This window comes from Mobula hypostoma, unplaced genomic scaffold (genome assembly GCF_963921235.1).
Source record: "Mobula hypostoma unplaced genomic scaffold, sMobHyp1.1 scaffold_36, whole genome shotgun sequence".
NCBI lineage: Eukaryota > Metazoa > Chordata > Chondrichthyes > Myliobatiformes > Myliobatidae > Mobula > Mobula hypostoma.
The window spans coordinates 3,354,235-3,370,608 of NW_026948187.1; the positions used below are offsets into that span (position 1 = coordinate 3,354,235).

Below are 16,374 nucleotides of genomic sequence, written 5' to 3' on the forward strand. Positions count from 1 at the left end.
ACAAAATAAATATTTTGACGAATTTATACGTAAAAATGTAAAACGTAAATAGATATAAGATTCTCTTATTTACCTTCGCAAGCAACTCCTGCGTCCTCAGAATGGTCACACTGGTGTTTTCCCCACGGTTGCGACTGACACTGCCAAAGGGTCGATTCGTGTGAAGTACATTCAACCTCATCCAACCATATCGGTCCACGTCCCTTTCCAAACTGATATGAGTCAGGATAAATAGAATTAATTGGTCCACATTTCATTTGTTTGCAAATGACTTCTGCAGACTTGCCATCAAGGTTCGTGGAGCAGACTGTTCCCCAGGTCCCGTTGTACCACACTTCAATTCTTCCTTTGCATCGACTACCTCCGTCCTGCAGGCGCAACTTTTTGTGCTCTGATAAGGATGCATTTGAAGACAAAGGTTGTCACAAAATTAGCATACAATGGGAAACGCGTTTTTTTCCTCTACTTCTGCAACAGAAATTAGCCGTGTGTGTGTGTGTGTGTGTGTGTGTGTGTGTGTGTGTGTGTGTGTCTGTCTGTGTGTGTGTGTGTGTGTGTGTGTGTGTGTGTGTGTGTGTGTGTGTGTGTGTGTGTGTGTGTGTGTGTAACAAGGATAAACAAATAAAATGAGCACATTCAGTAGGAAGTGATAGATTAGCAAAATTAAGCGAACCCAGGAAACACGGAATGATATATTCTGCTGAGTTACTGAAAGGAGGGAAGGGGTTAGTGACGGAAAATTGAGGAATAGAAGATCGAGTGTCTGATACTGGAATCTCATCGGATTCACCAACAATTGAGAAAGGTAAATATTTGAATTCATTTAGGGAAGAAGTGTGAAGAGCAAGGAGAAACTGTCCAGCCTCTGTCCTTACGAAAAGTATGAATTGAGGCGTTGGAAATAAGTGGACCGACACAAACCGTCACTTGCTCTTCAGGGCAAAAGAAAAGTACGTGGTTAAATGTTTTGACTGAACCTCAGTACCTTATTCTTAAGACCGCACCTACTAAATCCAGAGTAAGAGCAGTCTGTGATGAAATAAAGGCGAAATTACAATATTATTTTCATTTATTCTATCCCCCGATTCGATAAGAGTGTTTGAAACTGATTTTAGGACTTATTTTAATTTTATATATATATTCCAGGCATTATCTTTGGAGATTCTAATGTGATCACCTACACTATTTAATCGCATGCACATCACCTGTGTTTTGAATTCGGAAAAGCTGACCTCACATTAGCTTCTGGCTTTTTGCCACTTCATTTAGCCACAGCTACTCTGATTGTGTTATCTGACTTTATTCCTTTCTGCGACAATACAACTCAATAGAATATTCGTCTTCTCTGGACACACTACAGCCTTCTAGTCTCGGTATCAAATTTCTAACGTTGGCTCTTTTAGTTGATTTTGTTTCCAGATATTATTTTACTCCTGACTTTTTTCCCCAATTAATTCAGTAAGTGAGAAGAAGAGGTAAAGAATCATGGGGAAAAAGAAACAATGGAAATTGAAAAACAATGCTATGTTTTTGATTTTTTTTTTGGATTTTATTATACGGAATTTACATCGATCCGATTTGATAAATTGTATTATTCTGTCTCTCCTGATTTGGACTGCTATGTTATTTCTAGTCACTAGATGGCCCTGCTTACTTGCATGTTCACAGCAACTTACTACTGCTTTGCTAAGTAATTGAATTTCATCATGAGATCGGGTATTTAAGAATCGCTTGCATATTTTAGTCTGAAACACTTTGCTACGGGTCGAAGGAATTCGGATCAATATTTGAATCTATCTTTTGTAAGAACGCCTAGCAGTATTTTTTTTCACAGCTCCTTGAGTAGTGTAACGAGTTGGTGAACTGTCACTCAACCATCAAACTACACCGATACATAGACTGGAGATTATTTATTTGCCTCGACTGAGTAAAGAAAACGGGGAAACACTTGAGCGACGGCAGAAGAATTATTAGGCAGAATCAATACTGAATTCAGGATGATTAATATTATGACATTAGTAATGGGAAATATAAACATTCCAGATACATAGGGAATAAGTTTATTGTTTCTGCGTACGTGTGTTCTCACTCATTATCAATATTTAGACAGTTCATTCTGGCCCAATCGTCTCCTTTCCAGTTTTACATTATTTATTACATCTCCGTAGTCATTGCGTGCTGCGCAGACAAAGAAAAGTAAATTTAAATAAAATTGAGATTTTCTTTACCGGAGCAAGTCAACGTCACAGCTTCTTTATGACTGCAGTCATGTTCGGCCCATGGTGCTGATGGACATTCCCAGAGAAATGTTTCCTTACCCGAGCATCTCACTTCATCTAACCAAACTGGGGGAGAGCGCCTTCCGCAGTAACCGTGAGTTTTATACTCCAAAGCAGATCCACAACCCAGTTGTCTGCAGACCACGCTGGTGTCCACCAGATCCCAGGAGTCGTCACAGACCATGCCCCAAGATCCACGGTAATAAACCTCTAGCTGACCAGCACATGGATCTTCACTTCCCGAGAGTCGTAACTGCAAGTGGCCTATCGAACAGTAATATGGAAAGTAAATCAGTACATTGGAAAGTAGAAACATCACCGGCTCGTCGTTTCTAAACATGACTCTGGGATTATTATCATTACTCTTAAAAAGAGTTGTGCCACGTTGTAACAATTATTCCGGAACTTGAAAATGTTTGAAATCCAAGTATAAAATGTAAAAGTTTGGATGAATACAACATATCGAGAAAAGTAGAGTTGCTTCTCTCATTAAGGACGGAACTCAGAGGCCGGTAGTTGGACGTTTTTCCACATCTGCTGCCATTCCATTTTCCTGCCTTTCGCACAAACGAGGAAACTACAAGCGAGTTAGCCTGATCTCAGTGTTTGGAAATATATCGGGATCTGCTATCAATGAGAATGCAGAAGACAAACAAATGTCTGACAAATGTACTTGCCCGACAAATCTGTTGGAATTATTTGAAGAAATAATAAGTAGGATCGACAGAGGAGAAGCGTTTGATTTTGCGGTACTTGGATCTTCAAACGGCCATCGTCAACCTGCCGCACATGTGGCTGTTTAACGAGTTAGAGCCCACGGTATTAAAGGAAATATTCTAGGATGGACAGAGCAGTCGCTGATTGGCTGTAGGCAAAGATCGGGAATGAAGGGAACCTTTTCCCGTTGGCCGCCGGTGACACGTGGTGTTTTTAGTGGTCTGTGATTGGACCAATTCCTTTCACGTTATGTGTCAATGATTTGGACGATTGTGTTGATGACTTTGCTCAGAGGTTTGCAGACAATATGAAGGTAGCTGGAGGGACAGTCAGATTTGTGGAGGTGATAGGACACAGAAACACAAATATAGATTAGGAGAGTGGACAAAAATGACAGATGCAATACAGTTTTGGGTAGTGGATGGTCATGCACTTTAGTAGAATAAAAATGGTTTGACTGTTTCCTAACTGGAGAGAAAATACAAAAAAAAAGCACAGAAGAGCTTGGGAGCCCCTGTGCAGGATTCTCCAGACGACAGTTTACAGGTGTGAGCCTGTGGATAACAAGACAAGTGCAATGGATGTAATTTTGGGACTATGTGAAGCACTGGTGAGACCTCACAAGTAGTAATCAGTGCAGTTTTGGGCCCCTTATCTTAGACTGGATCTGCTGAACAAGGAGGGCATCAAAGGACGTTCACCAGAATGTCTTTTCATAAGAAGACCGTCTGATGGCTCTGGGTTGTGTTCACCAAAATTCAGAATAAATACCATGCCGAATCTTCGAAATTAGATTAGATTAGGTTAGTGTCAATTTTATTGTCATTGTGCCGAGTACAGATACAAAGCCAATGAAATGCATTCAGTATCTGACCTGAAATGCAAAGAATAGCGTTATTTACAAAATAACTGCGAATAAAATAAGTGCTACAGCACACAAATATAAAAATACTGAGACAGTACAATATGGATTCCATACTGCTTAGCGCCTGATGAGAGATTCAGCAGTGTCACAGCCTCAGGGAAGAAGCTCTTCCTGTGCCTGCTGGTGCGGGAGCGGAGGATCCTGTGGCGCCTACCGGTTGGGAAGAGAGTGATAAGTCCATGGTTGGGGTGAGGTGCATCCTTGATAATGTTTTCCGCCCTGCCCAGGCAGCGTTCATTGAAAATGTACTCAACAGTGAGCAATTGCGTGCCGATAATCCGCTGGGCAGTTTTGACCACACGCTGGAACGCTTTGCGGTCCGATACACAAATCTTCCAAGAAACTCTGGAATCTGCTGTGCTTTCGCTATAATTGCAGTTCTGTGTTGAGTCTAGGACAGGTCGTCAGGTAATTGAAATTGCTGACCCTCTCCTCATCTGATGCGCCGTTGAGGCCTGACTCATGGACCGGTGGTTTCCTCCACCTGAACTCAATACCTCCTCTTTGTCATGCTGACTTTGAGAAAGTGGTTGGTGCTGTGGCACCACTCCTCAGGATTTTTAATATCCCTTCAAAATGCTATTGTGTCATCAACTTTGTCAGTGGTGTCGTCAGTAAATCTGAGTATGGCAGAGGTGCTGTACTTTGTCATACAGTGTAACGCGAAGGAAACGTGGAGCTGTGCTCGCAACCATTTGGAGCACCTGTGCTGATGGAGATTTTAGAGTAGATGTTGTTGCCATTCGGAACATATTGACCGGGGCTGCAGTCCAGGATACAATTGTATAAGTAGTTATTGAGGTACAGACTTCGAGTTTTTGATCAGTTTTAAGGGGATGGTGGCATTTTATGCTGATCTGCAGTGAAGAAACAACCCTGCAATGTGTGTATCTTTGCTGTCCAGATGATCCTGGATAGTATGAACAGCCAGTGAGTTGGCATCTGTAGTGGACCTGTTGCTCCGGTAGGCAAATTTGGGCCGGACAAGTCTCCTCTGAGGCAGAAGTTGATATGACCCATTAGCAAATTCATAAAACACTTCCTCATTGTTGCTGCCATTGTAACTGACAGATAGTTATTCAGGCAGATCATCAGGTTCTCCTAAGAAACTAGTATGTGAAGTATACTTGAAGTTGGTGGCCACATCAGACTGCCGAAGCAAGATGCGAAAGAGCACGATAGGCAGTTGATCAGCTCAGTTCTGAACTAGTTGGCCAGCCATCCCTTCTGGGCCGTATGCTTTTGGTGAGTTTACCCTCATGAACGCTAACTGCATGTCAGCCTCACAGACTTGAATCACAGAATTATCGGGGGCTCCGGAAATACTTGATGGTTCGTCTATGTTCTGACAGTCAAAGCGGGCATAAAGTGGATTGAGCCCATCTGGAAGCGAAGCTTTTCTCCACTACGTCGCTTGATTTTACTTTGTGCAAACCCATCCAAAATGGTCGAGCTTCCTTCATGGATTTCAGCAAGGCATTTAAAAAAGTACACGATGAAAGGCTTAATGAGAAAATAAGGAGACAGGGGATCCAAGGGCACATTGCTTTGTGGATTCAGTGACCAGCGGGGTGCCTCAGGGATCTGTTGGACCCCTACTCTTCGTGAATCTTATAAATGCTGTGAATGAGGAAGTGGAGGGATGGGTTAGTAATATTGCTGATGACACAAAGGTTGGGAGTGTTGTGGATAGTGTGGGGGGTTGTCAGAGGTTACAGCGGTACATTGATAGGTTGTAAAACTGGGCTGAGAAGTGGCAGATAAAGTTCAACTTAGATAAATGTAAGATGGTTCATTTTGGTAGGTAGATCGAATACAATAGCAGAATATAGTATTAATGGTAAGACTATCGGCAGGGCCGAGTATCAGAGGGATCTTGGGGTCCGAGTCCATTAGACAATCAGGGTGCTGGGCAGTTTGACTCTATGGTTAAGTAAGATCACGGTGCATTGGCCTTCATAAATCGTAGGACTGATTTGGGAGCCGACAGGTAATGTTGCAGCTATATAGGAACCTGGTCAGACCCCTCTTGAAGTACTGTGCTCAGTTCTGGTCGCCTCACTACAGGAAACATGTAAAAAGCATAGAAAGGATGCAGAGGAGACTTACAAGGATGTTGCCTGGGCTAGTTACAGAGGAGATGACATGGGTCAATTGTTTTTTTTTTAACGCGGAGAGTGGTGAGTGTTTGGAATCGGCTGCCGGCGACGGTGGTGATGACGAAAAAGATAGGGCCTGTTAAGAGACTCCTGGACAGGTACATGGAGCTCAGGAAAATAGAGGGCTATAGGTAACTCAATGTCATTTCTCGGGTAAGGACATTTTCGGCACTGCTTTGTGGGTCGAAGCAGCTGTTATTATGCTGTAGCTTTTCTATGTTTCTATGTTTCTATGGTTCATGCTTAGTGTGGAAATCCCCTTCTCCTTTAACATTTCTTCCTGCATAAAGTACTACGGCCACCTGTATCTTTCTTGCTCACTGGTCTTGTATGCCTCTTATCTGGTCCTCGCCAGATTGCGAATCTCATGTTTCATCTAATTTTTCGTTTTGCGAAAGATTCTGAGTGATTCTGTACGTCCACACTCATCTATAATTAATTATATGAAGTATGTGAGAACCTCGGTGTTGTCATTCAGATACATCGATATGTTCTTCAACTCTGCTCAGTCCTCCGAAGAGAAGCATCCCATAGCCGTCGCTTTTGCCTCCCCCGACGTCCCCTTTGCTGTCCAAATATATAGAGCTTGTCTGCTTGTCTGCAGGTACGAGAAGGGCGACCACGAAATCAGATTTACCGAAATCCGGTCTGGTCATGCAACGACAGTTTTCCTCGGTTATATATCCGAATATATAAATTACACGAACGACAAATTAAGAATTGCGCAGGTGGATCGGAGGAATGTTCTGGCGGCGATGACAGCAGATGAGAAAGAGCTGAAATTTCTGGGCAGGACAGGCAGGGTAGATATGTCGCTCAAAGGAAGAAATACTCAATTGGCGGGGTAGGCAACTGTGTCTGGCAAAAGAAAGTTATGGACTGCATAAAAGCCAAGGAAATGGTAAATGAAGTAGAAAAATTGAGTCGGAAATTGGATGATTGGGAAGCTCTTAAATTTCAACAAAAGGCATCCAAAAAAGCTATAAAAGAAAAATGAACTATGAGCGCAGACTAGCCGATAATATTAAAAAATGGATACCGTAAGTTGTGTTTTCTTCAGTTGTGTGAAGAGGGAAAGGGAGATGAACGCTCGTATTAGACGACGGGAAAATGACGCTGATGAGGTGGGAATATGAGATAAAAATTGGCAGATGAGCTTAATATGTACTTTGCATCTGGGGTGCACTGTGAAGGCACCAGCTGTGAGCTAGTAACCTGTGAATATCAGTTCGCTGGAGAGAGTGTCATTTCAAAGGAGAAATGCTTGGCAAACTCAAAGGTCTGAAGTCACCTGGACCAAATGGACTATATCCCAGAATTCGGAGAGAGGTGGCAGAACAGATTACAGATGCTTTGGTCGTGACCTTTCAAGAATCACTTCACCTTATATATATATTAATAATTTAGACGAGGGAATTAAATGCAGCATCTCAAAGTTTGCAGATGACACGAAGCTGGGCGGCAGTGTGAGTTGTGTGGAGGATGCTAAGAGGATGCAGGGTGATTTGGTTAGGTTAGGTGACTGGGCAAATTCATGGCAGATGCAATTTAATGTGGATAAATGGGAGGTTATCCAATTTTGTGGCAAGAACAGGAAAACCGATTATTATCTGAATGGTGACCGATTAGAAAAAACGGAGGTGCAATAAGACTTGGGTGTATTGTACACCAGTCATTGAAAGTGGGCATGCAGGTACAGCAGGCGGTGAAAAAGGCGAATGGTATGCTGGCATTCATAGCAAGAGGATTCGAGTACAGGAGCAGGGAGGTTCTACTGCAGTTGTACAAGGCCTTGGTGAGACCACACCTGGAGTATTGTGTGCAGTTTTGGTCCCCTAATCTGAGGAAAGACAATCTTGCCATAGAGGGAGTACAAAGAAGGTTCACCAGATTGATTCCTGGGATGGCAGGACTTTCATATGATGAAAGATTGGATCCACTAGGCTTATACTCGCTGGAATTTAGAAGACGGGGGGGCGGGGGGTGATCTTATTGAAATGTATAACATTCTAAGGGATTGGACAGGCTAGATGCAGGAAGATTGTTCCCGATATTGGGGAAGTCCAGAACGAGTGGTCACAGTTTGAGGATAAAGGGGAAGCCTTTTAGGACGGAGATGAGGAAAAACTTCTTCACACAGAGAGTGGTGAATCTCTGGAATTATCTAAAACAGGAAACAGTTGAGACCAGTTCATTGGCTATATTTAAGAGGGAGTTAGATATGGCCCCTGTCACTAAAGGGATCGGGGATATGAAGAGAAAGCATTTCTGAATTGAATGATCAGCCATGATCATACTGAATGGCGGTGCGGGCTCGAGGGGCCGGTTGGCCTTCTCTTGCACCTATTGTCTATGTAAAGTATCTACCTTGGTATGGTCCTGGAGGAGGGGAAGATTGCAAATATCACTATAAGAAGGGAGGAAGTCAAAGGAAAGAGAATTATAGTCCAGTTTACCGATCGTCAGTGGTTTGGAAAGTGTTGGATTCTGTTATAAATGATGGTGTTCCGAAAATATAACAAACAATTAATGTTGGTTCAGAATTAATATCACAAAATTGATCTCTCTCCGACACTCCTGGCAACTAGACATACTGGTGCACAGAAAAAAAAAATCCATGAAAAATGGTATTAGTACACGGACAAAAATATCACCAAACTATTTAATTAAAAGATGCAGCGAAAAATATTAGAAGTAAAGTACAATTATTTCCGTCGTATCTGAACATTTATTTGAGTCTTTATCCCTAATGGTTCCGATCAGAAATAATGCCAGGCGTCAGAACCATCGCCTCGTTTTGCATTTCTTTGCAAATTTCTTCTCTTAAATTCCCCCTCCAGAAACCCTTCCATGTTCAACTAAATGCTCAATTTCCTCTTTTTAGAGCACAGAACGAAGAAAACAGTTATACCTGGTATGTAACCTTCTCTATAAACTGCCTATAAATGCCCTAACACATAGCCGTCTATTTTTCTAAACATAATGTACCTATCTAAGAGTTTCTGAAAAGACCCTATTGTATCCCCATCCATCACCAGCAGTGCATTTCATGCACCCATCACTCTCTGTAAAAATCTTACCCCTTCCACCCCCTCTGTATCTACTTCCAAAGAACCTTCAAACAATACCCCGTTGTAGTTCCATTTAACTCCGAACAAATGACCCAAAATATATTTCCTATAATCATTGTATACACCTCTATGGTCACCTCTCGTCCCCCTTCACTCCAAGAAGAAAAGGCCGAGTTCACGCAACCTATTCACATAAGTCAGTCACACTCTCCAATCTGGGCAAAACCCTCGTAAATCTCCTCTGCACTCTGTCGATTGTTTCCGCATTTACTCTGCAGTAAGGTGACCAGAACTTAACAGAGTAGACCAAGTGGGGTCTGGCCAAGCTGTAACAGTACCCCACGGCTCTTGTTTGTGCCATTGCTTTAACTTAAATCATCATATTTTCAGACCTGAATGGAAGTCTGATTTTGAAAATGATAAACAAGGGGACTAGCAATAATACTGAGGGAAGAAGCAAGAGGGGGCGGGGGCAGAGAGAGAGAGAGAGAGAGCAAGAGAGAGAGAGAAAGAAAGAAAGCATGTGTGTGTGTGTGTGTGTGTGTGTGTGTGTGTGTGTGTGTGTGTGAGAGAGAGAGAGAGAGAGAGAGAGAGAGAGAGAGAGAGAGAGAGAGAGAGAGAGAGAGACAAAGAAGGCAGGTAGAACTCCTGGTATTTAATTGCAATCAATAGCAAAATTGTTGAACTGCCAGGACGATCCCGTTCAGTATACACCCTAAATTATGAATGAATCGTTGAAAATATATGCAGCAAATTTGTAGTTCCGGCGAAGCAGAATATATGCTGAATTTCTATGCGAATTTTGCACATTTTGCCCAGGTAAATGCGTTTTTATTCATCGTGTTCAGTTTTCTATGCACCTTCCCAACTTGTACTAGCTAGTAGGTAAATTGATTACAATAAATTCGCTTGTACGTTTTAGGAGCGGAGCTGCCGTAGGAGCTGTGGGTGGGTATATAAATTGGAAACCCTGCAAGGGGAAATATGATTGTCAACGCCGATGTGATGAGACAAATGGAGATATAAATACCTGCAAGTCTCAGTATTTCTAAATTTAGCTCTATATATAATTAATAGTCACACTATATTACAAATTACAATTTCCACTTTTCATGCTATTCACCTGAACACAGGACGCCAACGCCGATGAAGTCAGAGAAAGACCGATTGAATATGGAAGCACTGCAGTTTTGGAGATGAGGTTCGCTTCCTTCACACTGAAGGTCGGTCACCCACACGGGCCATTCTTTCCCTTTGTACCCCGAGGCGATGTAGGAGGATGTGGCCACACCGCAACGCAGTTGCTTACAGACGACATTGGCTTCATTGATAGTCCAAAAGTTATCCTGTATTCTGCTCCATCTGCCATTATCATAAACCTCCACCTGGCCGTCGCAGCGGCTTCCCCCTTCGGTCAGCCGCACAGACCACATTTCATCTACAATATGGATGAGATTGTGTAAAACAGTTAATAATTACTCAACGTATCCCAGATACTTTCAGCTATTAGCGGCAAATATTAGTTTATACACTGATTTCCTACAAGGCAATCACCCCAGAAGCTACTTAACATCTCTTCTCCCTCCGCAGGATAAAAAAGACACACACGTAGCAGTCCCAGGTATTATTCTTACTCGCCGAACATAAAGAGAGTCATTTAAAATTTTAATATAATTCATTGTTCTTTTTCAACAGTTTATAATATGACTTAACTCACCTGCAAATATTACATCTTTATTTTTACAGATTTTAAAATGGTACAAAAATTACTATCTGGAAACACCAATTGACATAATTCTCTGCACTTTCCAATAATTTCTCCTCAAATTTTAGTTTTATTTACTGTGTACTCAAGGTCTAAGTATCCAAAATAAAACAGTCCGAATTGCAAACGCAGACTGATGCCGCAAAAATTTAGATTCGTGATATAGTTTTGCCAGAAAACTTTGGATACATTCGATTGTTTCTTTTTTCTTTTCTTTTTGTCTCTGTTATGGATATCTCTACGACCAAAGAAAGGTTTCATTCAGACTAATGTTTCAACAACTCACCGGTGCAGATCAGGCTGGCGTCATTTCCATGCGAACAGCTGATCCGACTCCACGCTGAGACTTGGCAATCAGCTAATCGGGACTCATTGCCCAAACAAATGTAGTTATCTTTCCACACTGGCCCGTTTCCTGTGCCAAAGTATGCATCTCTGGGAGTTGCCTTTACTGCACCACACTGTAGCTGTTCACAGACCACGGCAGCATCTTCCAAGCTGAAGTATTCATCACAAAGTGTTCCCCACTGGTCCCCGTGCTGAATTTCCACCCGGCCAGAACATCTGTTGTCCCCATCAACGAGTCGTGCTACAGAATTCCCTGTTGTATTAATAATTGAATTCAGTTAATTAATGTCAACATAAACTAATTAAAAGAACTTGCACAGGATCGGACCGCTATCCAGGGCATCCGCTCGGCAGAGCTTCGCGAAAATAGCAGAGTATGGCACAATGTAGACCGGTATTTCTTTTATCTGATTGACACACAATCATTTTTTTTTCCCCAATGCATTTTTAAGTGTTGTGAATAATCTGCATACACCACGACAGGAATCTCGCGTTATTTTATTGAAGTTGAAAATACCATTATTCAGCACCATATTCCACCCATGCTGTTCTTGCCCACTCAGTGGACCATATGCATATGCATCATATTTATCTATCTATCTATCTATTTACGTGTAATATTTGAGGATACTTCCTACAATCAGATATTGCGCACTCAGAAGGGGCATTTTCGATTTTCTGTTTCGTTACTGGCGATTAAATTGATGTTAGTCTTTGCTTGAGATGTATATTTTCTTTGCACTTTTCCATTATCTATTTTCATGTTGGTTTCTTTCACTGACGACTCATTTCTGAGGTTAATAAGCAACTTTCAAGTTGTCATTCACGTTAGGCCCCCCAAAAATGTCCGCTGATGATTATAAATTACGGGGAATTCACAAGGCATCTGTCTTTGAACTAGCAGCTATATAGTTGATGTTTTATTTATTCTTCTGCTGAGGTTTTTATCACGTTTACAATCGTTATGCAATGGAACGGAAGATCAACAGGTATGTGAAGAAGTGGCTTGGAGTACCGAGCAGCCTCACCAATTCTGCAATCCATAGTAGCCAGACAAAGCTTACCGTCCCAGTGTAATCCCTTGTTGAAGAGGTCAAGGTATCCAAGGTAAGATATTCATGATGCTTCGAGACTCAAAAGACCCTGTCATCAACAACACCCAGCCGGTTGTGAGATCAGGCAGGAAGTTATCAGCCCATGCAGCAATTGATGAGGCAGAGTCTAGATTGAAGCACAAGGAGAGGGTTGGGACTACCCAGCTAGGCCACCAGGGACTTGGCTGGACAGCCCACAGGTGGTGGTTGTCTTCTACAGGTGAGGGGCGCCGTGAGCTTGTAACGCGAGAAATACGACAGGTAGAAGAGGAGAAGAGGTCAGCTAAAACAGCTGGCCTGGCCAAACAGGGGGCTTGGACCTGATGGGAAAGCGTTGAACAACGACATCTATCTTGGAATGTTCTGTGGCAGATGGAACCGCTCCGCGTTTCTTTTCTATGTAGAGCAGAGTACGATCTGCTCCCAACACCTGCCAACCTCAGCACCTGGCATGAAGATAAGACAGACAGATGTGCTGCTTGCGGCGAGAAGGGAACACTTCAACATATTTTGATTGCATGCAGAGTCAATCTTTCCTGCGCCATGTACACTTCGAGACATAACACCGTTCTCAAAGTTGTAACAGAAGCGGTTGAGCAGAGAGTACTGCAGAACAACTTATCTCATGCCCCATGCTGCACAGAACACCGCATATCATTTGTGAAAGAAGGCTCCAAGTCAAGGGTGTGCAGCGCAAGCCCACGATCAAGCAGACTTTATTCAGCCAATGACTGGTGTGTCAATGCTGACCTGGATGGGAAAGGCAATTTCCCGAGGCAAATAACTTTCACCACATTGCGCCCAGATATAATCGCATGGTCTGACACCAGTAGAGAAGTGGTTATTCGTGAACTCACAGTCCCCTGTGAAAACAAGAGCGTTGAAGCCCATGAGCACAAGTTAACCAAGTATGCAGAATTAATGTCAGAGTGCAGCGACAGACGGGGGAATGTCTCATGTTAACCATTCGAAGTAGGTTGCCGTGGCTTTATTGCGTTCACTTTCCAGAAGTGGCTGCGTGACCTCGGCTTTACTAGAAGAGAGATCAAAGCAACCAGCAGGGCTGTAGCTGAGGTAGCAGAGACAGGATCAGCATGGGTGTGGACCAAATACGTCCAGAGGGGCAGATAGTTGGACAGCGTATTTATTCCAGTCGGTCTTTATTCTTTGGAGCGTAGAAAGTTGAGGGGGACTTGATAAAGGTATTTAAATTATGATAGGGATAGACAGAGTTGACGTGGATAGGCTTTTTCCATTGAGAGTGGGGGAGATTCTAACAAGAGGACATGAGTTGAGAGTTAAAGGGCAAAAGTTTAGGGGTAACATGAGGGGGAACTTCTTTACTCCGAGAGTGGTAGCTGTGTGGAACGAGCTTCCAGCAGAAGTGGTTGAGGCAGGTTCGATGTTTTCGTTTAAAGTTAATTTGGATAGATATATGGACAGGGAAGGAATGGAGGGTTACGGGCTGAGTGCAGGTCGGTGGGACTAGGTGAGAGTAAGAGTTTGGCACGGACTAGAAGGGCCGAGCTGGCCTGTTTCCCTGCTGTATTTGTTGTATGGTTATATGGTTATATGTTATACATCTTTTGCAAACCCTTCAGTAAGTTACATAGGCACCCGAAGAGTAGCCTATCTGTTGGAATGGAACAACTCTGATAGAGGCAGATGCCAAGGTTTTAAGCAACACACATCAAAGTTGCTGGTGAACGCAGCAGGCCAGGCAGCATCTCTAGGAAGAGGTACAGTCGACGTTTCAGGCCGAGACCCTTCGTCAGGACTAACTGAAGGAAGAGTTAGTAAGAGATTTGAAAGTGGGAGGGGGAGGGGGATATTCAAAATGATAGGAGACGACAGGAGGGGGAGGGATGGAGCCAAGAGCTGGACAGGTGATTGGCAAAGGGGATACGAGAGGATCATGGGACAGGAGGTCCGGGAAGAAAGACAAGGTGGTGGGGGTGGACACAGAGGATGGGCAAGGGGTATAGCCAGAGGGACAGAGGAGAAAAAGGAGAGTGAGAGAAAGAATGTGTGTATAATCCTCTCGTATCCTCTTTGCCTATCACCTGTCCAGCTCTTGGCTGCATCCCACCCCCTCCTGTCTTCTGCTATAATTTTGGATCTCCCCCTCCCCCTCCTCTTTCAAATCTCTTACTAACTCCACCTTCAGTTAGTCCTGACGAAGGGTCTCGGCCTGAAACGGCGACTGTACCTCTTCCTAGATATGCTGCCTGGCCTGCTGTGCCCACCAGCAACTTTGATGTGTGTTGCTTGAATTTCCAGCATCTGCAGAATTCCTGTTCTTTGCCAAGTTTTTAAGCTCACCAGTGGGAGGTTGTGCTTTAGCACTGCTGGCCCACCACCTCGAGGGAGTCTTGATCATAAGCGGGCCGAAACTCCGGAAGACAGGTGGCAGATCAACTGATGATCCCACTGGTGACAGCACAGGACAGTTAACATCTTAGTCCAAGTGTATTTTCAATTTATTAATTCTGTTTGTCTCCTTCACTGACGACTGATTTCTTAGGTTCATAAGCAACTTTCAAGCTGTTATTCACGTTAGGGCCAACAAAGTGTACGCTGGTGATTATAAACTATGGGGAATTCACAAGCCATCTGTCGTTCAACTAACAGCTATATAGTTGATATTTTATTTACTCTTCTGCGGGGGTTTTTGTCATTTTTACAGTCGTTATTGCTAAATTTGTAGCAGTAAATTCCGACGCTATTGCAACAAGTTATCTCGCTATAATCATGTATATTCTATACTGGTGCAAATGCATGCTTGGAAGTTGTGCTGCAAAAACAATGGTTTGTATTTATCTACAGTTCCGCACCAATTCATCTGTGTGTTTCCTTAAAGAAGAAAGGAGAAATGTTTCGGGCAATATTCAATAATCCATCAAAGTATCAGTACGGAAATAAATAATATTTGATTGCTTTCTGTTAATAGAGATAGCCATCATGTGGCCTCAAAGCCTGCTGCGCATTTTAACGTTTAATCAGCTTTATGTCTGTATTTAGGCACATGACAAAATTCAGTACCATTAAATTTCTTCGAATTATTAATTTTCACGTTAAGCTGTGTGATAGAATTTGAAAGGCGTGCTGAAAAAATTTCCGGCATGTACTTCGCACTCAATTTCTCAAGGAAACACCATTTTTCATTTTTTATATATTTTCTACTGCAGTAATGATTGTTTAATTTATAATAACGCTGCATGCTACGCTTTTGTTGGTGATATTTGTTTCAACTTATTGAAATCTTCAAATATGTTAATTTCTTTCGTCGAAACCCAAATTGAAGTCAATCGTTATTTTATTCTTCCAGCAATATCACCCTCTTAATCTGTCCGTCAATGTCAGATGAAAATCATATCGAACTGTCCTCGGCTGATGCAATTTGCAAATCGTTAATGAGAAAAATGTCGATAACAAATACCTGGATCCTAGGTACTCACCAGAGCAGATCACACTGACATCATTCTCATGGCTGCAACGATGAGCTCCTGAAGAAAATGGACAGTCCCACAGCCCCGACTCATTACCTTGACATTCAAAGGCATTAGACCATACATGTCCTGTTCCTTCCCCAAAATAAGCTTCTCCCCGCACAGCAACAGCGACTCCGCATTGAAGCTGTCGGCACACCACGCTGGCATCATCCATATCCCAGTGCAGATCACACACCGTTTTCCAGGTTTCAACAAACAGCACTTCCAGTCTTCCAGAGCATTCATCATTTCCGGACACCAATCTTGGAACTCGGTGGTCTGAGGAGGATATGAAGCACAGTTAGGAAAAAGAACATTTGAGCAATATGCAGCGAATTCCTCTTGCTTTCATTGTATATAAAGTCCCAATTGGTTCTCAAACAGATGACATTGTTTTCCACGTTCAAGTTTCATAATGGGATAGAGGAACTGAGTATCAAAATTACTTTCTCTCTTTGGTGGTTAATTAAGGCCAGATAATAGATTCTTAACACGTTTATTCCTATTATTTTTATATCCTCTTTT

The 16,374-nt window shown here is 42.7% G+C and overlaps 1 protein-coding gene and 1 long non-coding RNA gene across 2 annotated transcripts; both read right to left on the reverse strand.

Moving 5' to 3' along the window:
• Window positions 1–310: 310 nt before the first annotated feature.
• LOC134341678 (uncharacterized) lies at window positions 311–10,385 on the reverse strand. Its single transcript, XR_010016842.1, has 3 exons — window positions 10,275–10,385; window positions 2,229–2,543; window positions 311–391 (listed from the first exon to the last, which is right to left on the reverse strand). It is a non-coding gene; the product is annotated as an uncharacterized LOC134341678 (long non-coding RNA).
• Window positions 10,386–10,449: 64 nt separating this feature from the next.
• Window positions 10,450–13,249, reverse strand: LOC134341546 (scavenger receptor cysteine-rich domain-containing group B protein-like; the record flags this gene model as incomplete). The annotated part of the gene is made up of 3 exons (XM_063039413.1): window positions 13,216–13,249; window positions 11,203–11,517; window positions 10,450–10,589 (listed from the first exon to the last, which is right to left on the reverse strand). Coding segments are annotated over exons 1-3 (489 nt in total), but the record flags the coding sequence as incomplete, so codon positions are not given.
• Between the last annotated feature and the right edge of the window lie 3,125 nt (window positions 13,250–16,374).